Source organism: Pantherophis guttatus, chromosome 1 (genome assembly GCF_059756535.1).
Source record: "Pantherophis guttatus breed Tessera chromosome 1, ASM5975653v1, whole genome shotgun sequence".
Classification (NCBI taxonomy): domain Eukaryota; kingdom Metazoa; phylum Chordata; class Lepidosauria; order Squamata; family Colubridae; genus Pantherophis; species Pantherophis guttatus.
Genome location: NC_142063.1, coordinates 96847524 through 96873569, shown reverse-complemented (window position 1 = coordinate 96873569; position 26046 = coordinate 96847524). Strand labels below are relative to the sequence as shown.

Sequence of the window (26046 nt, the reverse complement as noted above, 5' to 3'; positions counted from 1 at the left end):
AATAATCCAGAGTAACATCTAATATAATTGTTTTTAGAACGTATGATAAGTTATATTTTTCTTAAGATAATTGGAGTCAGGGGCTAGAAGGTTGACTCAGCCTTCCATCCTTATGAGATCAGTAAAATGAGGACCCAGATTGTTGGGGGTAATATGCAGACTCTGTAAACCGCTTACAGAGGGATGTAAAGCACTGTGAAGCAGTGTATAAATCTAAGTGTTATTGCTTTTTAACTTGATTGCATCATGTAGCACTCTCTCTTTTATCTTCCCTACATTGAATTAAAGAAAATAATGAAAGTGATAAATTAAATGTCTGACTCCATAGATCTAAAAATATAATATTACCATCAAAAAATTTGTAAAGGTCATTAAGCTGTTTTGAAATAGAATACAATATTCACAAAATAGACTGCTCGATCAATCTGTGTCTAGCCTTCATTTTGAACAGAAAATAACAATAACAGAGTTGGAAGGGACCTTGGAGGTCTTCTAGTCCAAACCCCTGCTTAGGCAGGAAACCCTACACCATTTCATACAAGTGGTTGTCCAATCTCTTTTTAAAAACTTCCGGTGTTGGAGCATTTGCAAGTTCTGGAGGCAAGTTGTTCCACTAATGAATAGTTCTGTTTCTGGAAATTTCTCCTTAGTTCTAGGTTGCTTCTCTCCTTGATTAGTTTCCACCCATTGCTTCTTGTCCTGCCTTCAGGTGCTTTGGAGAATACGGTAGCTTGACTCCCTCTTCTTTGTGGCAACCCCTGAGATATTGGAACACTCTTTCATGTCATCCCTAGTCCTTCTTTTCATTGAAGCAGACATACTCAGTTCCAGCAACCATTCTTTATATGGCTTAGCCTACAGTCCCAGTTATCTTTGTTGCCCTTCTCTGCACTCTTTAGAGTCTCAACATCTTTTTTTTAAGTCGTTGAGTTTTTTCAAATGGAGTCATATTAAATCAACATAACCCTTTGCTGTATTATTTTCATCATCACTGAGCAATTTGCTCCATGTCCAGGTATATTCTTTCGACAGTCTATACGTTTTGAGCAAATTATAATCAAATAAGTGCTGCTGTAAAAGTATCATAGTATTGAGTGGGATGCCCTGTATAGTCATTGGAAAGAATGCTTTCCCTTCCCACATCTCAGCATCTAAATATGGGGATGGGGGGGGGGAGAAGGTGGCCAAATGCCAACTGTCATGCCAGGGGATATGCCCTAAGGAACAGGCACAAGTCTTATAATGTGCCTTCCGGAGAAGGGTGTTACCTTGGCACAAAATGTAGGTGGTATGGGGGCTTCTTAAACTGTTCATCATGACCTACTTGGGGGTCACAAACAAATTTGATGACAGTTGTAGCATCGGGGGAAGAATTGAGCATGTAGGGAAGAATTAGTTTCATAATTCATTCCCACTCTGCTGTAACAGCTCCATTGGTCCTTCAAAGATCCACTCCAGATGTTTTTTGTATTGATGGCCATGCCCAGAACATTTCCAAGTAGGACATATGTGCATGTTTCTGTGAATATGGGAGATAGTGTGAGACTGTGAACTGCCTAAACACACGGGCTGAATTATAGGAATTATACAAGTCTGGATGGGCTCAAAATACTAGCAACAGTTTTGTTACTCACCACTAGCTCTTTTGTTTATGGGCCTCTAGATTTTTATTCTGATTAAAGGACTGCAGAGGAATTTGGCTCCAACAACTCTGCCTCAAGGGAAATATTCCTCTCTGTGGATCAAAAACAACTTAAGCAAAAACAACTTCTCTGTTTGTTGTATGTACTCTTGTCTGAGGGATTATGTTCACCCTTACCTTCTCCAATTAGTTGAGCTTTCTCTTATTAGACTTGGAAAACAAGGACCTTTTATTGTTTATGAAAGGTACTAAGAAACTTCACACTTTGCTATGCATCATTCAGTTACAAAGAAGAAATTTATACCTTGTTGGATGCATTATACAGAATCAATTATTGATTGACTTGTACGACTAGAATGCCTGGTAAATTCAAGTCCTCCAAGAGAAGATACAATTTCCTTCAAAAAATATACCTCTCTTGTGGATAAGCGCTACTGTAGTACTGTTTGCAGTTCAGAAGCAGAATAAATTATTTAAAGAATATAAGTCTTATTTCTTTTATGTAGAAACAAATTGTTTTTTTCAATATGCACACACACTTGCTCTAGATTAAACCAGAAGGAATGTCTAATCCAGCATGAATGATTTTGTTGTTTTAAAGTACTTCTGTTTGACCTGAATTTCCCTATTTTCAGCCACATTGCAGAATCCTGTTAATTTTCTTGGTATCATGAATTATTTTGTAAAGTTTTATTGTGTCCTTTCTTAGTCATTTTTAACCTAAAACATGCAAATACAATCATTGTCTGCTTTTTTGCATTGCTTACAATTGCCAAATCCTAAATTGCTTTCTGAAGCCATAGGGTCAGTTTAAAATCTATTGATTTAATTTCAGATTCTGCTAATTTGATTGACACCTCTGATAGTCATGATAATTCCTTAGTGTTGAAAAATCCTTTTAAAACTCTTCTCTATTCTCTTCATTTTAAGTACAGTACCAAAATTTCAACCTTGGTCTTGTTTATTATGGGTAGTCTTCATTCTGATATATATATTAGTTTACTCTAAATGTTACTGAAACAAGAAAGTCCTTCTACTCATCCTGAGACAGAAGGCATAATTTATGGGCACTTCTATAAAATATACACTTTATACAGTATATACACAATACACACCGAAAAACAGCTGTCTTTCTGGCAAATATAAAAAATATGCACCCACTCATTACATCCCTTCAAATAAATGTATCTAATCCTCCCAAATATGCACATCTTAATGTATACAAAATGCTTAAAATGTATTTGGATCCCTTTGCTATATATAGCTTTGTGTTTTTATTTCTGACGATTTGCCACAACAATAGAGCAAGAAATAAAAGCACAACATGCTTAACCATAGTTTATACAATAAAAATCTATATTAGTTGAGTTTGCACAATATTTGAAACTATAAACAATGCTTCACAAACCACAAAGGTTGAGCTCATACAATCAAGACTGGACAAATTATTATAAATTAGCATGTTATAAAAACCCAGTTTATATGTCCATGGAGATTCTTAGTCATCCAGACTATGGTTGTCCCAAAGGTGCTTTTTCATGAGGCAACTGGACTTTCTTGTTATTCTTTGAAGATGTTTCCCTTCTCATCCAAGAAGCTTCTTCAGCGCTAATGTCAGAGCTGAAGAAGCTTCTTGGATGAGAAGCAAAACATCTTCAAAGAAAAAGAAGAAAATCAAGTTGCCTCTTGAAAAAGCACCTTTGGGACAACCCAGTTTATAAAAAAAAAAAAAAAGAAGGCGGCAGCAAGTACCCACAGGATGCCTGGGAGCAGATTCCTTTATCTTTTTGGCAGGTCAGAACTAAAGGTGAGATTATGATGTGCGATTAAACAAACACAGGTCTGCTACAGCTTGCAAACCATTTTCTGTACGGCAACCACAACATTATCTCAGTTATGTTTTTAAAAGGACCAGCCTTTACTGTAAGAAAAGTTAACATGTAATAATATCATTTAAACAGCCAATGCTAAATAAAGCGGAAAGGTTCTCCCATTACTTGCACTTGAAAAATGTGTGTGTCTGTACGTACACATAATTTTAACTCTCTAATAATTGTTAGTGCAAACTAATCCCGAGCAACACATTGAAGAAGACATGCATAGCGCTTTCCTTGGGAGTGCAGTGCAACATGGAAGCTTTGGTAGGTATCCTAACGCGAGCGTCAAAAGGGACGGGGAGTAAATCCACCCCCACCACCAAAAAAAACCCAGTGCGCTTGTTCGCCTGAGAGAGGGATAGATAGATGTCATCGCATTTATTTAATAAATAGCAAACGAGGCCGACTCGCCCGTGTTGTTGTTGTTGTTTTCCCTCCAGAGAGCGCGCCTCCCCACCACCCACACGGCAGCGCAACTCGGTTGGACTTCGGGAGAAGTCGGAACGCTTCGGAGCCTCGGCGAGGGAGGGCGGGGGAGGCAGAACCGGAGGAACCGTGAGAAACGACTCGGGCGACTTCTCGCGAGAAACTTGTCGTCGGCCATTTTGCCATTGATTGGCGCAGACGGCGATAGGGGGGAGGGCGCCTTGGCTGAGTGGAAGGGTAGGGGGCCGGGCGATAGGGGGGAGGGAGGGAAAGGACGGTTAGGAGAAGAGAAAAGCGGAGAGAGGAACATGAGGATGAGTCTCCCGCGACACCCTTCGCCGCCTTCTCCCTCCACCACCACCACCACCACCTCCTCTTCTTCCTCCGGAGGCTCTTCTTGCTGACGACGACTCCCCGCCCGAGTCCTCCGAGTCCTCCTCCCCCCCCCGCCGGCCCCAAGCTGGCTGCGCCACTGGCCATGGTGCCCAGCGAAGACAACCAGCTGGTCCCTAAAGAGGTGAGCGCTCCTTTCGCGCACGCTTCTTCTTTCCGGACGCCTGAGGGCGGCGAAGGAAGAGAGGCCAAGCGACGCCTCTGCCTGTGCGGGAGAAGGGCGAAGAGGCGAAGGCCTCCTTGTCGCGGTGGGGGTTAGGGTAAAAGGGAGCGCCAAGGCGGAGGAGAATAATCCCTCGCCGCAAGGGAGCTGGCCGTGGTTGAAGCGGTCTCGCTGCGAAGGCCGGCAGGTCGGGCGGAGAGAGAGAAGCGGGGTAGATTCCAACGAGCGGCGTCTTAAGGGGAAAGGCCTAGCGGCCGCTTGGAGAGGCCCTACGGCAGAGGCGCTGGGAAAGGACGATTTAACAAGGTCTCGGCAAGAGGCGGCGGCGGCGGGCCGGAGGGTTTAGGGCCGGTTTGGTGGCGGCGGGTGGGGGGGGGATGGATAAGAGCTGTCAGTCGCGGGAAGCCTGGGGGTGAGAAGAGATTTGAAGGGTTGTCATTCCGGCTATTTGGGGGGTGGGGGGGTAGCAGACCTTTGGGAGATTTCCCCCCCCCCAATTTTTTCTCCTCAAGGGCAGCTTTGATAGGGAGAGCAGTTACGCGCAGAATGGCTTTTGCTGAATGGTTTTTGCGTTCGGCCCCCGAAGCGATAGAAAACATCCTTGGGTGGGAAGGGCATGATGGTTAAGTCAAGAACTAACCATCGTAAGTACGAAAAAAATATATATATATAGGTCCGCTCTCTTTGGAGGCAGGTGTTTTGCAGGTGTGGATAAAAGTTGTTGGAAAGAGGAGCGTCTTTTCGGTTAGTTTTCAGAACTGAGTTTTGTGAATTGGAGCGGATGGTGTTAGTATTTTTTTTTTTTTTAAAAAAATAGGATTATAGTCTTGCGATTGCTACCACGTCTATTAAAATGAGTTTTCTTCTTGCTAGCGTTCCCCCACTATGGCAGGGTCCTTGAAATGAGTTTTAAGCTATTTTAATTGACTTATAAATTGCACTTTACTTTTGTGAGTGTTACTGTGTGCTAAGGTTATTGATTTTTATCAGGGATAGTTTTATGGGCCATTGGATGATGTAGTACAGTAATAGGATTGGAGTCAGATTGGTCTAGTAGTGGTTAAGGTGGTGGATTAGAAGTTGAGAGACTGGGAAGCTTTGAGTTTTCATCCTGCTTTAGGCATGGAGGCCAACTAGATGTCTTTGAGCTGGACTATCTCTTTCAGCCCTAGGAAGAAGATACTGGCAAGCCATTTCTGATAATGTTGCTAGAAAAAAAAATGCATGGACTTGTTCCTGCAGTCACTGGGAATCAGATTTGATAGACAACAACAACAGAAGTGTAGTAGTAGAAGTAGCAGTGTTCCACATAGAACTGTAGCTGTCAAATTTTATTTTTTGAAGGAATCTTTATCTATTCAATTTGTCTGCCATAGAATCACTATGCACAGTAAAAGATACTGTGATTTCTTCTGTTGGCCTATAGAATGTATGCTTAGATCACAGGGTTGAAATTAGGCTTAGTGGTTCTCATACTTGTCCCTTGTGATTTGAAAGTTCATTTGAGAACACAAGTAATATTTGTTATTATACGCAACAATGTAAAATCACAGCTGCCAGTTCTTTAGCCAGTGTTGGCTTCAAATTCACCTTGAATTCTTCCCAGGAACCTAAGATGTCATAATGTACTGGCCTAATATATTTGCAGTTCCAAGCAGTATGACCTTTTGTAATTGAATGATGGAAATTTTCTCAAAGCACAGATTTTCTAAGTGCTATCCAAGATATTTTTATATGGCACTTAGTTGTGTAACCACCACTGCCAATTTATGCGATAATCTTTCAATTTTGATTTTCAGATCTTGATACTTTGTGATCTTCTCCAATTCTCTCTCCCTTATTCTACATAATCTGGTATTATCCACACTTTTTTCTTTCCAACCACAATTAAATCTGGCGCATTATGCTCTGAGACTTTATCATCTTATATTTGACATGTAATATTATTATTATGAAATGGTTATATAGTGTCATTGAGACAACATGAATTTGCGTAAACTCTGGAAAACAGTGGAGGACAAGGGATCCTGGTGTGCTATGATCCATGGAATTGCAAAGAGTTGGACATGACTTAGTGAATAACATTTATTATTAGATTTTTATCTTTTTGATATACAGTATATTAGATCATCTCAAAGCGACAAACATACCTAAATTCCTTGCCTCCTATTTTCTACACATAACCCTGCGAAGTGTGTTGGACTGAGAGAGAATGATTGATCCAAAGTCACCCAGAAGGCTTTCTATACCAAAGGGAGGCCTAGAGCTCCCAGCTCTTCCGGTTTCCGGCACTGCTGCATGCACAAAGGCCAGCTGATTGTCGCATGCATGCCAGAAACCCAGAAGAGGAACGGACAACGCTGTGCATGCCAGGTGACATGACTCCGTGTGCCACTTCGGATAAGCGTGCCATAGGTTCGCTATCTTGGCTCTAGTTCCTAGGCCAGCATTTTAGCCACTACATCAAAGTGACTCAGTTTACTTTCCCTCTCCAACTTTATCATATAGAAAAATAAACAGTATAGACAAATGTAATTCTCAGGAAAGCTGATTTATCCTGATTTAATCTTTTTTTATTTGTAAACTGCCCAGAGTCACTTAGGTGAGATGTGTGGAGTAGAAATTTGATAAATCTTGTTATTCATAAATTCTGGTTCTCCTAAGGAAATTTCAGATTGGTAGATATGTTAATAAAGAAAATTGTGCAGTAGATATCACTGGTACATCAGACTAAATACGTTACCACTTTAAAAGAAGGTATATGTTAAGTGTACAGAACCTCTGTCAATACCCTTGCACGGTATGCAGAAATCTTATGTTAGGTTTTGATACTGAAGCAGCTTACAAGATGTATGGCAGCTTAATATAACAAGTGAATTTTACTGTAAAAATAGTGTCATGTTTAATTATTTTGATACCAGAGAAAACTGGGGTGGGGATTTTAATATTTAGGTGGTGACACAGCATATAATCACAATTCATTGCTGAACTGGAATCCTGATTCTAAACTTATTACCATATTCAGTATAATATATCTGTTTTATGGCATTAATGTAATTAACTTCATAAAAAACACATAAAGTAGCTGTTTCTGTAAACAGTATTTTCCTGTTATTCCACCCTATCCACCATAATATTGTTATATCTTGTTTATCTTGATGTTGCGGTTTGGTGTATTTCTTAAACCCTAGCCAGCATTAATCAGCATTTTTCTACCTTAAGCCTTAATTCAATACATTAGTATTAAATAAATCTTCTCCAACTTTGATTCATTGCAGGTCTATGCACTTTAGTTTCTAGAATTTTCAGGAGTGACCATGCTAGCTGGGGACTTCAGAGAATTGAAGTCCACCCATCTGGAAAGTGTCCAACTTGGGCAATGCTGTACTAAATGATAGCAAGGACATTATTTTGGCGGCAGTTTTATTTTTAAAAGTAATGGACAACTCTGCCTATAAAGTTTAAAATCCTAATAATATGTAATGATTATCTAGATATACATAGATCACATTGAATGAGAGAGAAAAGAATAATAGTTCAGCATTACTTGGTGTCCAAGAAGCAAAGGGAGTGTTCGGCAGTAATTATAGATAACTAGCCTAGGCTGGAATGATTAATGGCAGAGTCTGGCTGTGATCATTGTGCTTCTAGTTATAAAAGATAGCATTTAGGCTATCAATTTAAACAGCATGAGCCATGAGGATTTAAAATGCTTTCCCTTTTTGTGAAAAGGATTCTGGAGAAAACAGGAAATAATTTTCCCAAATCATATATTTTGAAGAAATCAGTTACTTATATCTATAAATAATATAAAGAAATAAATACTTTATAGTGTTACATAATTTTATCTTTCTGGTTTTCTTAATTTGAGGTAATCCTGCTTTGAAATTAATCTCATGTTTCTTTATTGAGAAATAACATCTGAATTTATGAATTATAAATTAATTGCCAAATTATAAAAAGCATTTTTAAATTCAGCAGAGTTTATTTTTCAAGTATGTGTGTTTATGAACGCAACCTAGTGTTAAAAGTATTTTTATATATAGGAAAATAGAAAAATACACTATTCCATATTTGTGTAATGATAATGACAAGAAAAACATGCAGTATGATACTTTACATTCTCCATTTAATGATTGCTTAAGAAATATGGTAAAAAACTTCATAAAAACCAAGAATGCTTTTATTTATATTATTCATATGTAATTAATTCCTAAGCATTTGTTCAGAGTCCATGTATTAAACTTTGAATGCTTGTTCTACAACATGAATGAAAACAAATTACTGATTTCTTTTTGAAGCTTAACAAATTCTGAGGTATCAGATGAAATACCACTATATATTAAAAAAAAAAAAGAGAGAAACCTTGATATAACTAGTATCAATCATATTGTTGTAGCAGGGTTCATATTTAAAAGCACCAGGGAAGTGTAGAATTGTCTTGTGTGCCTTATGCATTTTTGCAATAATGGTGAGATGAGGCTAGTATGAATGTCTGTAAAATAGACCTTGGAGAAGCACATGATTTGTTGTTTCTGTGTGTCCAGTCACAGGAACATTGTCTCTGTGGGTAGGGAATCTTCCTGTATCAGAATCTTCAAGGACAGCTGAAGGGAGGACATGACATCATGCCAGTGATTAAATACTTCGAATTTAGTTAAGTATGTTATAGGGGAGGCAAAGTATCTGTTGGATTCACTGGCAATAAAGGTGGGAACTTGTCTATATCAAATTGGTGCTCTGTGGCTACTGCGGGCTGTTTAATGAGAGCTTTGGCCCGATCACATCCCAATCATCCCATGCTGAGTAGAACACCTGGGTTATCAGATAAGAGTATGCCCACACAGTAGCTTCCACTTTCATGAGGTCTATCTCTAGTCTCTAAGAGGCATTATAGACACCTTTTTGGGCTTGAAGAGCCAGTCTTAGAAATTTGGATTGAACAAGCTCTAATAGTGCAGAGTTGGAGAAAAGGCCATAAAGAAGTTATGCAGTTGGTTTGGCTTTGAACAATATGAGTGCCGCAGGTATATTTCATGAGGAATTTAAGGATGACAGATTAAATGTATTACAGCATCATCTGCATAGAGCAGAGCAGAGATGGTCTTCCAGTTTTCAGGAATGAAAGTTTGTGTTGAGGAGATAGCCTACCATGAAGTTAATAGCACTTAACAATATCCCTTAGCAAAGCTGGAATTCTGGGAGTTGAAGTCCACAAGTCTTAAAGTTACCAAAGTTGGAGACCCCTGCCTTAGACTTACATACTGCTTCAGAGTGCTTTACAGCTCTCTATGCAATTTACAGAGTCAGCATACTACCCTCAACAATCTGGGTCCTCATTTTACTGTCCTCAGAAGGATGGAAGGCCGAGTCAACCTTGAGCCAGTGGGAATCGAACTCTGGCAGTCAGCAGAATTAGCCTGCAAAACTGCATTATAATTATTGCGCCACCACCATTAATATAAACATTTAAGTTAATCTAAAAATTGAATAAGAGTGGGACCAATATGCAGCTTTGCTTGATGATCAGTTCCAATTGCAATGAGATCCCTTTATATAGCATATGTATTAGATATAATAAGCATCTGGCATTGAAGGTTTCCCGAGTATTTCCCATATTTAACTCAGAATACAAAATCAAAAGCTACTTTAAAGTTTGTAAAGGCAGGACAAAGAGATGTATTGCAGGAGAATATTTTTCAAGCAGATGTACGAATACTAGGCAGTAATAAATGGTGGATTGGCCTTCCTTAAACCTGGCTCGCTCTTCTGTAACTATGTTTTCCTGTCCCAGCCAGTCCTGGAATTTCCATTGTAGGTGTCTTGCATAGATTTATGCTGATTGTGTTGAATCATTCCAATTTTAGTATATGTGCTGCCGAAGTGAGCACTGATTTATGCTGATTGTGTTGAGGAGGCTGATCCATTTATAATCAGCAGGATCATGCTTTCACCTTTTAGATAGATAGATAGATAGATAGATAGATAGATAGATAGATAGATAGATAGATAGATAGATATAGACGGACGGGATGGAAGGACGGAGAGACAGAGTTTCCCCCAAAATATGATCTATTCAGGAAGCAAGTCCTAGCTTGATTTTTACACATGTGCTCAATATAAGCCCTCCCCAAAAATAAGCCCTAATTAAGACCCTGCCCTCTCCAGGACTGATCCGGAGCTCTGTTATTGCTGCAGAGGCCTTCAGGAAAGCCTTGCTGGCCTTGCCAGCCAAAGAAGTTCCTGAAGGCCTCTGACAGCGAAAAGGAAGCCGGGGGCGACATGTGCAAGTGAGGTGAGTCAGTGGATAACACCCCCACCCCCACCCCGAAAATATGGCACATGGTGCCTTTTTTGGTGGCAAAAAAATATAATACGTCTTATTTTGGGGAAAACATGGTAGGTAGGGAGAAAGGGAGAAAGAGAGATGATTAAAAGTCCCCAATCTTTGGGGATTCAGCTATAGCTGTTGATGCAGGTAAAAGTGAAGCCAGGATGGGACGTAGAACCCCAAGTTAATGGATTCTGAAATGATTAGATCATCTTCTAAGACCTTTTGTAGTCTTAGTTAAGCAACAAGATTCTTGATCTCTGTCATTGTCACTGGTGCCCATGTTGGCAAATGTTCTTAGTTTGACTAGGATGTCTACTTCCAATAGAGATGCCATGTAGAGTTCCTGAAAATATGCCTTCCAGGACCTGCAGGGCTGATGTGACAATCCACCATAGAATGACTATTTCTTTGGAAGCTTGATGTGATATGCCAAAATGAGGATGGACCATTGGATTTGACTACTTGAATGAATTGGGTCAAGTTATTTTTTATTGCTTCTTTTTTGTTGTATGCCAGAAGTTGCTTGTAGTATCTTTTCTTCTGGAGGAGAAGTTGTCAACATAATATTGGATAAATAAACCTGTAATGTTAGCAAGAGCTTTTTTGGCATTAACACAGTCATCAAACCATGGCTTGAGTAGTGCTATTTTTGCTTCAAGGGCACTGACCTGGTGTGTATCACCGAAATCAGGATAGGACCAAAATGAGATTTTCCCTTTTCTGAGATATGCCCTGTTGGGTTTGGGATGTGGCATCAACTGAGACCCCAGGATAGGGGTGGTGCAGTGGCAGTGCTCATCCAAAATACTTGAGAGACATCCAGGGGCACTATCCAATAGATTACTGGGTGTGAGATCCTATTTATTAGGTTGGGTTCTAGGGTTTAGTTGGGATTATTGCTATTCTTCCAGTTTCCTTGCTGTGTGGCAATCTTCCTTTCTGAACTCCTTGACTCCAGGTTAGTGGTGAAGTTCCTCAGATTTATGGTCTTGAGAGGCATTACCTTGTCATCTGTAGGTGTGGACTTGGAAGTTCATGGCCATTGTGACAGCCATGGGCCTGTAGCAAGTCACCCATGGCCAATGTTTAATAGTGGTCATACATGTGATCTTTTATTTATGTCTGAATAGTGGCAAGGTGTTGAGGATTTGAGGGAAATACTGATTTCTCCTCTGTCATAGTCAAATCACAGTTCTGAATTTGCAAGTCTCTGGTGTCGCCCACCCCTCCCTACAGGAAGGCTGGAGTTATTGTATTAGTTCATTCCAGACAGCTAGTGGACCTGGTTGCGTTCCAGAGGGAGCTTAAAGTTATTTCAGAAACTGAAGCAGTTGACTTGTTTAGTGATCATTCAGTTATTATGGTGGTGACAAATGAATGGCTGCTTCTGTATTGTTCAGAAAGCTATCCAAATTTTTTCAAATGTATAGAATACTAGGGTTGATAGTACATTTTGGGATTTTCCTGACCCATTTTGGGGAGACACACAAAAAATACATAAGTATTTTAGGAAATTTAGTACTTCATATGGGATACCAGTTTCTTCACTTAGACAAATACGTTTTAGTGTATTGATTTTAGTAAATTTTGTCATTAGCCGTTTAGTCCCATGTTATACTCCCATGTACTTTTTTGTAGAATTAAACCAATCTTTTTTTATACATATTAAATATTCATTTGTGTGAGAAAATGAATTTTACATTGGCTAAAAGTTAGCTTCTTTAAAAGCTGAATTTTTAAGTAAATATTTGATAGCATAATCATACTATTTTGTGTTTATATATCTTAGGAGATGCTTTGGAGATGCAGACAGAATATATTTGATGAAATGAAGAAGAAATTTTCACAGGTAGTTTAGTTGAAGTGAATGTTTAAAACAGCTCAGTTTTGATAGCATGAAATTAGCACTGTGCACGAGTAAATAAAATGATTTGCAAATGCATTAGAGTACTAATTTTTAATATATTTCTAAGAGTGGAGGATGATTTGGTATCTTATATGAAACTAAGACTTCATTTTAATATCTACAAAAATCAAAAGCATGGTTTTGAAAATTCTAATAAATGATAATTTGCATGACTTCAACTTTGAAACTTATAGTTTCAAAACCGATACTAACGAAAGGTATTCTGGATAATTTAAAAATTGTGCACCTTTTTCAATTAATTTAGCAAAGGTACTGCTCTAATACCGTTTTTGGAATTCTAGTCAAAACAGCTTGCTTTGTTTTTTATATTAAGTTGTATTTTAGTTAACTGACAAATGTGAAGTATGAAATAGTTGATGAAAGTACCTTGTGTGTTTTATTTCAACTTTTCAAAGTTTCAAAGTTACACTGCTCATACTAATATTTCAGTACACAAATACTTCTGCTCTTTCTGTTGGATGTGGGACTTTTCTACCAATAGAATAGACATTATATATATATTTAAAAGTAAAATAGCCGTTCTCTTACTTATCAGCTTTTTCAATTTCTTCTGTGCTATTTTTTTTTTAATGGTTGGAATATTTTATAGATAGTCCTCATTTAACAATCACAATTGGAGGTAGCAACTCTTTCGTTAAGCTAAATGAAATTGCGACTGTGCTTATGATCTCATTTCAACTTTTCTTTCTTTATAGAGGTTGTAAATGTGAGGAATGGTTGTAAAGTTACTTTTTCATCACTATCATAACTGAACAATCGCTAAACAAAGACCAAATGAGATGCTGTTACTGAAGAGTTAATAGCATTAATGTGTCATAGCATAGTATTTCAAATTAGAAAAAAACAAAGTATGACAATGAACATAATCCAGAAATTGCCCATTCTAAAAGGTAACCCGTATGATCAATTTTTAATAAATACATGTTTTAATTTTTAATTCCCTCTTGTTTTTTGTGTAATTCAGTTTCATCCTAGTTGCAATGCGTCCTTTCCTAAGCAGAAAGAACAAAATAGAAAGTGATCTAGGAGGGAGTACCATTTTTTTTTCAAAGTGAAGCAAGTCTCTGTATGTATCAATATCTTCGTTTGCATGCAAACTGACCATTTTGATAATCATCTAATTACATGAATAGCATTAATAGACTCTCAGAGAGAACCTTGTATCCTCTTACTTGATCATTATAAAGCAACATGCAATTTCAGGCAAAAATTGCTTTTTTCTAGTTAATGTGTTACTTTTTTTTTAGGAAGGGCATAGAAATGTTACGTCTCAATTAATTTTTTTTGTTTCTAAGCCCAGCCTAAATGTGAATATATATTATTTGACTTAGAAGTACACTTGCTTAGTTCTGTAGGATCTAAAAATATGATGTCTTGCCTTTTGGTTTCTCACTTTCTAGTTTTCTGTTCTGATTTTTAATAATTAATTTTTCATGCTGTTTTCAGTTATTGACAAATAGCATTTTTATTGTAAGCACCATTCATCTCTGCAAGCAAGTAGGCACTTTTAAAGTGGTTCTCCTTATAAATTCTTTGGAATTTCCTAGAAGGCTTAGGGAATTTCCCAGTGATTTAGTGAACAGCTTGATTATGTATCTAGTCAACCTCTGAATAACATTGCCTCCAAATGGCCTCTGCATTGATTGATCTTGGGTTTCTCCTTGATCAGATGAGTGGTTCCTAGATATGAAACAACAAAATAAATTCCTAGAATGATGCTGCCAGAGAGAAAAAAACAAATGCAAATGAACATGAAATAAATCCAGATTTGTACCTACAAATGGTGGTTAGGGCAAAAGAACATTGTTATTACTCAATCCTTATTGCAGGATACTGCCCAGCAGCTTTATTCAAAACAACCTGGGTTTTGATGAAATGGATAGGGTTCTCAGTGGGATACCCTATCTAGAGTGAATTGGATACTTGCCCATGCTAGCTCAACCAGAGAAGACATAAAAAGATGGATTCAAGAGAGGGTGAATATCTCTCAAATGGAACATTCTTCAAAGAGGCAGTGGTGTACTCCTTTCTTAAGAGGCTCCCACTCCATCCAGTCATCTTAAATAACTTCTGCCTGATCTTTCTTTTTTAGAAAAGATATTAAAGTGATCTTCTTTCTTCAGAATGACATAGATGCAAAGTACTTAGATCCATTTAAGATTTAGAATATGAGAATGGGTGGAAAATTGGTAGTCTCCTGAGTTGTCAGCATTAGTTAGGGATTAGAAATGTTTTTCTGCAGAGTTATACACCTTGGACACTGAGCAGTTTTGCAGGAGGTAAGATGGAATGAGAGATGAAATCATTGGCCATTTCATTATGATGGATTCCTAGTTCCACCCCCTTCCTTATATTGACCTCTGTATGAAGCTTATGGAAGAGGTCATCCGTTGGCATATGCAAGGTATCAAAATGTAGGTTATCTCCTATGTCTCCCTGGGTAAAAATGTTGACTGGGTGGTTTAGAGGCTTCAAGGACTAGATATGGAAAAACCTCATTCCAGTGAGATGGAATGGCAGTTGACTGAGATGTTTTCTCATCCCAGCACAGTTCACCCATATTGCAAATCAGCTTCTGCAGGGGGAGGGAAATCAGTTTCCATTGCAGCCTAAAGTTTCTCCTCCCCTTCTTCTCATCTTGTAGCTCCTGCTACAGTGGCAGGTGGAAGTTGTAGCCAAGAGCTGCACTAATCTTGGAATGAGATGAATTAGGTATGTTCATTTAGGCTCTTGTTATCTATTGGTTGCATTTTTGCAATTCCTTCTACATGAACTGCCTTTGAAGACATCTTAAAAACTTCATGTGGTACAAAATGCATCTGCCTGCTTGAAGGTGAGACCTATTACAATCAGATTATATTATTGTAGCAACTTTATAGCTGCCACTTTGTTGGCAGGTACAATTCAACATATTGGATATTATCTATAAAACTTTATATGATTTGAATCCTGGGTATTTTTCAGACATTTATCCATATGGGATATGCTTGCCTAATACAGTCAGCAGAAAGGGCAAGCTTCATGTCCCCACTCACTGGGAGATAGATGGAGTGAAGACATCTTAGATAAAGCTCTAATACATTGTTAGTACAATATTATTAATATATAGAGTATATTAATCACTTGATGAAAGGTTTTTCACTTCCTAAATTGGAAACAATAATTATTGTAATTCCTGACCCCTATAAAATTTTGCAACAAATTTTTACTTCTCTTTTAAAGATTTTAAATTTTTATTCAACTAATTGAAAATAGACTCAGTAATTGGTAAATTGGTTAATTTAGATCAAGATGTCATTTCTAATCATTTTTGTAAATTTGGCCATATTTAAAAAAAAATATGGACCTAATCTATTAATCATCAATAGCATTACTTCCTTGAATTTGTATAAAATATATTGAACAAGGGATACCAATCAGAACTGTCTTTCATTATTTTTTTCCTTTTCTCTTGGTTGTGGAATAATTAATAATAGCTACAAGAAATATTCACAAAATTAAAGGTTTAGAAGTAAGGAGAAAAAAAATGTGTTGATTTTATCTCTAGAGCCTATGAGTCTTGGGATATCCAAGCCATCTCAAGCAGTTTTTGGACTAACAAAATATTAAGAGGTAAAGTAAGGCTTGTAAAGTTTTGACCCACAGTCCATAATACTGTCAGTTCTAGATAGGCTGCAGAACCAGAAATTCTATTGGCCTATAGAATTTTCAGATAATAATAAAAATAAGCCTATTAATGGACTGTAATTAGATAGCAAGTCTGGTTGTGTTTGGTTGGTTTAAACTGCAGGCCTGCTTTATGTTAAAAGATTTGTGATGCTGGTAAGTTTTGATATCACTTAGAGTTACTTAGACAACAACATGAGCAGCATATAAATTAAATAAATACGACTACCTTGTTTGTTTACACTATTTCAGAATGTGGTTACGCTAAAAAATAAGTCAGAATGGTTGTATTTTTAAAACTGTTATAAGACATAAATGCAGTTGCTAATCTAAATCTAACAAAAAATTTAAAAACTTTGCATTGTTAAAGCAATTAATTTAAATAATTAATTGGTTTAACAAAGCAACAAAACAGTTTTTTAGAACATGGACATAGCAATTACAAAATATTTTCCACTGTCACAACTACTATGGTTTTGGAACTTATGCAATATCTTTCTTTGAATTAGAAGCTTAATCCAGCATGGTGTTTTAATATAGAATGTCTGTGCTACATTTGCACATGTCATAGTCATGAACTCAGTTTATGCTTGGATCTTCGTGCCAGCAGGCATGACTCTGTACTTTGTTCAGCATTGATTTCTGGCTTGTGTCTTCTTAATATATTTGTATACGCTTCCCCTATACTAATTCTGTGTGCGGAAAAAGTTGCATTAAAAAATTCATCTACATTTTCATTTGTATCTAGATATGTTTTTATAGTATAAGCTATGCAGATTCTATGAAATAGTGTCTACATTTAATAAGCATTTAAGCAGCTGTATACTGTTCCAGTCAATATTTCCTAATTGTCTTTGAATATAATCAAATAATAATTTAGGTTTTATAGGAATTGATAGTATAAAATTGATTAACAGATATTCTGATTAAAGCTGTAGAGCCTGGATGATACAGTTTTAACAAGGTCAACTAGGACCAAATAGTTGTATTCAAGGGAACCTGTTGATGTTCTTCTATTTTTGAAAATTGTTCATATTATTTTGTTTAAATTTCTTAAATTACAGTGTTCCATCTGTAAACTGAAATTGCATAGTTAAGAGAAATGACTTTCTAAAATAGAACATACCTTTGTAATCTATTTGTTCCTTTCATTTCAGATTGAAAATGCTGCTGATGAACTTAGAGTGCTTTGTATAATACAAGATACTACCAATGCTAAAACAGTGAATGAGCGCATCACATTGAATTTGCCAGCTTCCACCACAGTAAAAAAACTATTTGAAGATATAGCCTCCAAAGTGGGCTATGTTAATGGAACATTTGATTTAATTTGGGGAAATGGAGTCAATGTTGCTAATACGGTAAAAGCAAATATCTACTAGTTTTAGGCATTTTAATAGAATACTTTTAAATGGCTGATGTACAATTTTTTCTGTTCATTTTCATGGTATTTTTCATATTAGCACTTGTTTTCCCTTAATAATCCTTTTTTTGTTCAAGACAAAATTTTCTCTGGTGTAATGTGGAAAAATATTTTAATGCAATTTTTCATAAAATAATATGTAACACATAACATAACAGATAAAATATTTATTTATTTTCAATTATTTCTTTAATTTATTTTTATTTTCTGACTTACTGTTTTCTGAAGATGACAACAGCTAACTAAATTTTTTCTGATTATCTTAAAAGCATAATGCCTTGTATTAATGTGGGTATAAAAACAAGTAAAATTTAATAATCCTGTAGTAGTTTTGGGTGAAGGAACAAACAGTGCTGTTTGTTAGATTTTTTTTTTTAATCAAGACATTAAAAAATAGTTGGTAATTTCTACTGAAAGCATCTATCTTTTAATATGTTTCTGCCAATTATCGTCTTAAATTCATCTGTTGCATACTCTGAGTCAGTCAGTCTATGGTATAAAGCCTGCAACATCTTTTATGAACTGATGAGAATGGGATGGTTTATTTATTTATTTATTCATTTATTTTTATCTTTCTGTTTTTAATAAGATCAAATCAATGTTCATATTTAAAATATAAAATAATTAGAAAGCAATGAATTAAATCCTCTGACCTGTAGTTTTATTCTTTTACCTTCTCATTAAAGGTCTTAGATATACTGCACTTTTAATACCTGTGAACGTTATTTTTAGTATTTAAGTTCCAGTGTGTTACTATTTAGGTCATTAGGAGATTTATTAAATAATAATTGTAAATTAAATGGTAGGCAAGCATATATTGTAATAAATGTTTGTTATTTAATTTTGACAATCTTGAGGAATATGGATTTTCTTTTTAAGAAAAATATCTTATCTAATTTATGCTCAACATAAAGAAAATTTGTTAATTGACAGTAATATTTCATTGTATTTATATTACTTCTATAGAGTTAAAGGAATATGCAGCTATTCTTCTTATGCCTGAGTTTGGAAAATGTATACTAACAATTCTAATAAATAAATAATTTTATTTTGTTTACTGTAGACACCACTGGATCATTTGAGTGATAAATCTGTTGTTGATTCTGGTTTTGAACCTGGGAAAAAGAATTTTCTGCATTTGACGGATAAAGATGGAGAACAACCTCAAGTGGTATTGGTAATGAAATATTAATTTGCTGATTCTGTATCTTATCACATGTTAAGATTTTTTTCCCCTTTTTGTTCTGAGTGTTCTAATGCTTACCTTTGATTTTCATAGCCATTAAGTAAATCCTTTCTAAAAAACAAAACCAGTCTGGTTCTCAAACATACACTGAAGAGCAGACATTTCTAATACAGTTTGGACAGCATAATATGACTTCAGATTGAACTCATTAAATAGAATCTGCTTGTTCTGACCTTGAAACAGAAGTTCCCAGGGTTGGGATGTTCAAGAATTGCAATGTTTCTGCACACTTTGGCTATGTACTGCATTTTAGGCAGAACCTAAAAGAGCCAAACCAAGAAGGTGCAATTCTGTTGGCACTCTCATGGTACCTGTTTTGGCTCTTGGAATCTTAAGCTTAATCACTCTATTTAAAAAAAATAACAAAATGTTTGATCTCATGTGTTAGGAGTTCTATAGATAGGAAAAGTAGCATAAGCACTTCTTGCAATCCTTACTTAGATTCACTCTATACTCAGTTCCCCATCTGCTTCTGTAAATTTCTTTTTTGTGTCTTTGTTTGAAACTATCTGTAATGCCAAGGATGGGATTCCTATTGTGAAATGTCTTGTGAGAACATGGACTTTCTTTAATAGGCTATTTTTCATTAGTTAATTATAAACTTGAAACATACATTAATAGATGTGTCCAATGTTTTAGGAGGAGTCTGGTGGATCAGATGACCACAATCCTGATAGATTTATAGGTCCTCTACCAAGAGAAGGTTCAGTTGGCTGTTCCAGTGATTACGTCAGTCAGAATTACTCTTATTCATCAATTCTGAGCAAATCGGAAACGGGTATGGAGATGTCTTTTGTCCTTTCCACTGGTTATAGCAATATTATACTATCTTAAAACAACTTACAAAACTGTCTTAAAAACAATTTAAGTATAGGAGAACAAGTTGTAAATCCCACTGTTCATGTAAGATTTTGAATGAGGGATAAGGGTTGCAGAATTGGTGGTATTATAGTTGCTGTCAAGAATATTGCAGATATGTAAGAAAAGGTGACAGAACAGGTACTGTAGTTGCTGTTGAGAATATTGCAGATGTGTAAGGAGAGGTGACAGAACCACAAGGGATGTGGTTTATTTTTTTCTCCTACAGATTTTTACAGGTAATCTTTGATTTAACGACCATTTAAAATTACAACAGGCTTTTAAAAAGTTAATAACAATTCACTCTAGTAGTTGCATCTGCCATTGCATCATCACCATCCCACAGTCACATGATTGCATTTTTGGTGCTTGACAACTAGCTTGCATTTACAACTGATTGCAGTGCTCCACAGTCATGTGACCATGATTTGCAACTTGCCAGTTTCCAGCAATTTTTGCTGATTGGATTTGCTTAACAACCTTGTGATTGCTTTACAATCATTGACTTTCACCTCTAAAAATCCAATCCTTGTTGTAACTGTTAGGGATTTTTTTATTATTAAACACGAAAATCCCCTCACTCTTTGTCATAGGTAAAGCTTTCATTTTGTTCCATTTAATGAAATGCAGGTGTTTATTTCTGGTAAGAACAATTGAGCACAAAATTATTTTTCAATATTTAAGTAATAGGGTAATAGTTCTTACTTAGAAGAAATCCATTTCATATTCCCCTATGCAGTTCACCTTTGTGAATCTAATAATTAGTTTTTAATAACTAATACTCTAAAAATGCAATCATACTAGAAATGAAATTTGCTAGTATCTAGTATTTTTTCTAACTTGTTTGCAGGGCAAATAAAGATAAATAATTAATTAGCATTGAAGTGATAGTCACACTGTGCTAAATTACAAGGTGTTTAATATGTTATTCTAACTCAGTGTTGTAGTTTTTCATAAGTCCTGTTTAAGTCATGTTTTTACTATTGGTATATGTTTCGGAATTCTGAAGAAACGTGTTTTTTGAATATCCAATTAAGCTTTAAAGTACTGTTGTTCTGAGTAGATAACTATTGGCAAAAATTTTGATTTTGGAAAATTGAAATAGAAATAATAATAAATATGCCCAATAATGTAATATTAATTCCTCTTAAATCTTAGTCTTATTCTTTTTTAAGATGAGCATTATTACTAATGTTATACTATTTTTTAGGATATGTGGGTCTAGTAAATCAGGCAATGACCTGTTATTTGAACAGTCTTCTACAAACTCTTTATATGACTCCTGAATTTAGAAATGCATTATATAGGTAAGTAGATGGATTTCATTAATTTTGTTATTGCCTTACTTGGGTTATGAAAGTCTTGCTAAACACCTGAGAGACTGCTGCAATTAACAAATTATTTCACCAATTTACATAGTCATTTGCAATCTATTCAGTGTTCTAACCTTGACTATTGTTGAGAATAGCTTCATAGATGTACTTCTGAATTTAATCAATCCTCTTTAAAGCAGAGTATGACATATCATCAGTAATTTTCAAGGCAAGGATTTCCTGGAACATACTTGTAAAACTATTTGATATGTCATTAGCTTTCGGACAGATGCAGTGATAAGGAGACTTCCTTTGCAGTCTTTTTTCCCCCTTAAGTTTAAACGTAGATTCATAGTAGAATTTAGAATTGCAGAGAAATATTAAAAATGGTTCATAACAATTATAAAAACTAAAATGTTGGTTGTTATAAAAGGATTTTAAAAGACGATCTATAGACCTATTGTAAATATTTCCCTATTTTATAGTACAATTAAAACTCGGGTTCTTACTTGTTATCCCCTATATGGTTGTGTAGTCATATTTTGGAACATAGTATGGAGATATGTCTATGGAGATTCTTGGTCTTCCAGGTCATGGCTGACCTAAAGGTGCTTTTTCAAAAGGCAACTAGACTTTGTTTTCCCAAAGTTGTCTTTTGAAAAAGCACCTTTGGGAATGTAGATAGTGTTAACTTTTGCAAGAATATATCTGTAAGAGTTCAGTATGATTTGATGAATGATGACATGTCATAGTATTTATACTAGAAAATGTTCTGATTATGGAGTACTTGAATATTTAAGCAGGGAGTTATCTCTTCTAAAAAGTTTCAATATCAGGCTGTAAAGATCATATATTTAGCCTTTTTTTTTTCAAACTGTATCTTGAAGAAATATTTCCATAACAACTTTCCTTTCGGATATCACTTTTTAATACAAATGAATGTTAGGAACATTTCATTTTCAATAGGGTGCACTAAAATAATTTATTTGTCTGTTGGTACTAATGTTTGTTTGTCTTTTTCAATAGATGGGAATTTGAAGACTCTGAAGAAGATCCAGTGACAAGCATCCCTTACCAACTTCAAAGATTGTTTGTTTTATTGCAGACCAGCAAAAAGAGAGCAATTGAAACTACAGATGTTACACGAAGCTTTGGATGGGATAGTAGTGAGGGTAATGATAACCAAATATTTGGTTAAATTATAATTATATTAGGACATATATTGACTGACATTGTCTGTGTCCTGATTATCAGTTATGTACTTGGTCAGGATATGCATGACTCCTACTTGGTTACATATTGAACAATCCCTTAGCATTCCTCTATAACTGAAAAAGAAAAAGCCACAGATATGACATGCTGTCATATCTCAAATATCTCTGATTAATAGCATTCAGAAACTAAGGATATCAGTAGCTTAAAATTCACTTTTGCATTTATACTTATTTACATAGCTGTTGAGAATTGACCAATTTAATAAAGTTTAATAACCTATTCTTATTACAAACCATAAATCAAAATTCTCAGTTCACAGTAACAAAATAACAAAAGTATAGGAAGACAATTTACAGTTTAATATTAGAAAAAATTACTTGATAGTAAGAACCGTCCAAGAATAGACCAATTTGTCTATCAAGATGGTGGACTTTTATTTTCTCCAAGCAGGTTGGAAGACATTCTTTGAAGATGACTTAATATGTTTTCCTCTATACTAAGCAGAACTGTTGGCCTAATTTATTGGTTCTATTGTTTAGTTTACTTAAAGTTCAGTATATCATGCCAAAGATGTTAAACTACAGTTATGAATCCCTGTATTTTTTTAAAAAAATAATGTTTGAAAATAATTGTGAGGTCAGGCAAAATGAGAAAGGTAAGAGAAATTTCAGTTCTAAAACTAGCAGTAAAATAAATTTAGTGTAATGTGATTTTGTAACTGGGCTAATGAATTGCTGTGATGGGATGTATGCCTGTATTAATTAAATAAGATCACTTTTGTTTTACAATAGCATGGCAGCAGCATGATGTGCAGGAACTCTGTAGAGTCATGTTTGATGCTTTGGAACAAAAATGGAAACAAACAGAGCAGGTATAATATTTTTGGGATTATTCTTGTGGTAATGAGATAACAAGAAATAACAAATAATTAGAATAAAACCATATTAATTAAACAGTACTATACTTATTCTAGATTTAAAGGCTAGTTTTAAACACTGGGATGAAATGGAAAATTTGTGCATTTGTTTACCCAGAACTGTTGAAATTTGAGGAATTCATTCTGTATGCATTTTATATGAAGTGTCATTATTTTACAATATAATACTCTGGGAGGCATCTTTAAGTGGATTGTAGTCAAGGGAAGGCAAGAGTTATGTGATCTTTCTGCAATCTTACTTCCTTTCTTCAAGTTGGAGTCTCCTGGTAAAATCCCCTTTATTCAGGAGCCATCCTAATTCTTTTGAGCTTATCTTTTTTTCGCCTCACAACCTCTGAAATTAAGTCTATCTTGTAAAAAATATATAAAAAGAACTTAGTTATTCCTTTTTGCTTGTTTTTGCCAAAAGCTGCAAAATACTTGCTGCTTCCAGACTTGTTTCTGTGAGTCTCATAATAACTTCTGTATATACATGCCTAAAGTAACCAGGGACGACCCCCATCCCTATATATATTGATTGTTACACTACCATCAGTTTTCAGAAAGAGCAGTCTAATGTGAAAGCAAACATTGTTTCTGAAGGAAACAATTGATAACATTACTCAAATTGAGCACTAATAGGCAGTTGTGATATTGCTCACAGAAAACTGGTGGTCTAGGCCAGTGATGGCTAACATTTTCTGGACCAAGTGCCCAAAGCGCATGCGTGTGCGCACGAACCCCCAAAATGCAATGCACAAGTGGTCTCCCGCATGTGCCCCGCCCCCTGCACATGCATGTGCAGCCCCTGGATGCACAGCAGAGACCTGAAAACCAGCTGGCCAGCGGAAGGCGCGTCTGCATGCGTGGTGAAGCTGAGCTGTGGCGACAGCTTGTGTGCCCATAGGGCACTGCGTGCCACCTTTGGCACGCATGCCATAGGTTCGCCATCACTAGTCTAGGCTATTCAGCACTGTCTCCATCATGTTGTGCTTCAAATTTCCATTTAACATATTTACACTTCTACAGATGCAAAATAGTGCCATAGCTGTTGTCCAAAGGAGATCTTGCAATATCTCCTGCAATATCTTCTACCTCGTCTTAATCATAAGATGGACCCCTTGCACAAAAACGTCTGCTCTTTATTTAAAGAGTCTACAGTCAGTAGACTAATATTTGGCAACTATACAGAGGTTTCTTTAAAAGCTGTTACTTGTGAGTCCTTTATATTCATGCAATCTGTATATGGGTAGTCCTTGACTTACAACCATTTGTGTAGCTATCATTCAAAGTTACAACAGTACTAAAAAAAGTGACTGGAGACGGACCTAGATTCCTGGTGGCAATTCAGCATTGAATCTGTATCACATGACTCCTGTTTTTCCCTTTCACATTCTTGTATATATTCATTATACCAATCTTTACTAATTTTCCACTGTTTCTTGTCCAGTTCAAGAATGTACCAAATAACATTTTGAAATGTATATATTTAGTTAAATATATCTGCATATATTTCATGAAAAAGAACATTAAAATCATTTTATATATGAATATGGCTGTTAAAAAAGAGTTAAATGTAAAAACAATATGCTTTTATAAATATTTATGAAATTGATATGGGCTTTCAGTAGAATTAGGCATATATTTTTAATTGGAATAAAAATAAGCAGAATTCTCATTAAACATGATTTAAGACAAATTGGATAAATAAATACTTGCCATGAATTTATGTTCAATTCTATTTTCACTTTAAAAAGTAACTGAAAATAGGCTGAGATAATGAATAGCCAGAGAAACAGCAATGAATTTTAAATACCGTATTTTCCGGCGTATAAGACGACTGGGCGTATAAGACGACCCCCAACTTTTCCTGTTAAAATATAGGGTTTGGGCTATACTCGCCATATAAGACTGCCCCTCTTCCAATGCACACCAAATAAAAATTAAAAAACATCAACTGGCTCACCTACAATGTAAAAGCAGCTGTGCTAGACCCAAAATGGCCCCTGTAACAAGCAGGAACCTCACACAGCCACAAAAAGCCCCCCCAAAAAACTTTCACACTCTAAACACACACAACACAACACAACTGGCTCACCCACAATGTAAAAGCATCTGTGCTAGACCCAAAATGGCCCCTGCAACAAGCAGGAACCTCACACAGCCACAAAAAGTCCAAAAAACCAACTTTCACACTTTACACACACCAGCTTTGTGAGATTTTGTGTGTTTGTGTAGTTGGAGTGAAACACTACAGAAACATACTAAATCTCAGAAAGCTGCACAAATATTATTTTATTTTATTTTTATTTTTATATGAAAGCTAAATTTAAAACTTCCTAAACTTTAAATGGCTAGGTCTAAAAAAGAACAACTAAAAAAACCCCAATTGACTATTTTTTTTAAAGCTCCCAAAGGGGAAAAAAACTTACCCAATAGAACAGGGGTCTCCAACCTTGGCAACTTTAAGACTTGTAGACTTCAACTCCCAGAATTCCTCAGCCAGCTTTGCTTTGCTGGCTGAGGAATTCTGGGAGTTGAAGTCCACAACTCCCTCCTTGCTTGATTGCAGGCAGGGAGTTGCTTGCTTGCCTGAATAGATTCAGGCAAGCAAAGCAAGGCAAGTGTTGCGACTAGCAGCTGAGGT

At 36.0% G+C, this 26046-nt stretch overlaps 1 protein-coding gene across 10 annotated transcripts in view; it reads left to right on the top strand.

Annotated features, from left to right (window-relative positions):
* Positions 1-3981: 3981 nt before the first annotated feature.
* The window catches only part of USP47 (ubiquitin specific peptidase 47), a 58255-nt gene continuing 36190 nt past the window's right edge, over positions 3982-26046 (top strand). For 3 of the 10 annotated variants that reach the window (XM_087878720.1, XM_034417092.3, XM_034417094.3), the window contains exons 1-8: positions 4086-4462; positions 12625-12684; positions 17586-17789; positions 18915-19028; positions 19737-19875; positions 21166-21262; positions 22295-22440; positions 23275-23354. In XM_087878720.1, the coding sequence (XP_087734846.1) occupies positions 4424-4462; positions 12625-12684; positions 17586-17789; positions 18915-19028; positions 19737-19875; positions 21166-21262; positions 22295-22440; positions 23275-23354 (879 nt within the window). In that variant the 5' untranslated portion in view covers positions 4086-4423. Of the gene's footprint in view, positions 4463-4483; positions 4808-12624; positions 12685-13726; positions 13829-17585; positions 17790-18914; positions 19029-19736; positions 19876-21165; positions 21263-22294; positions 22441-23274; positions 23355-26046 lie in introns of those variants that run through there. The other 7 variants (XM_087878723.1, XM_034417093.3, XM_087878733.1 and 4 more) reach the window with 6 other exon arrangements.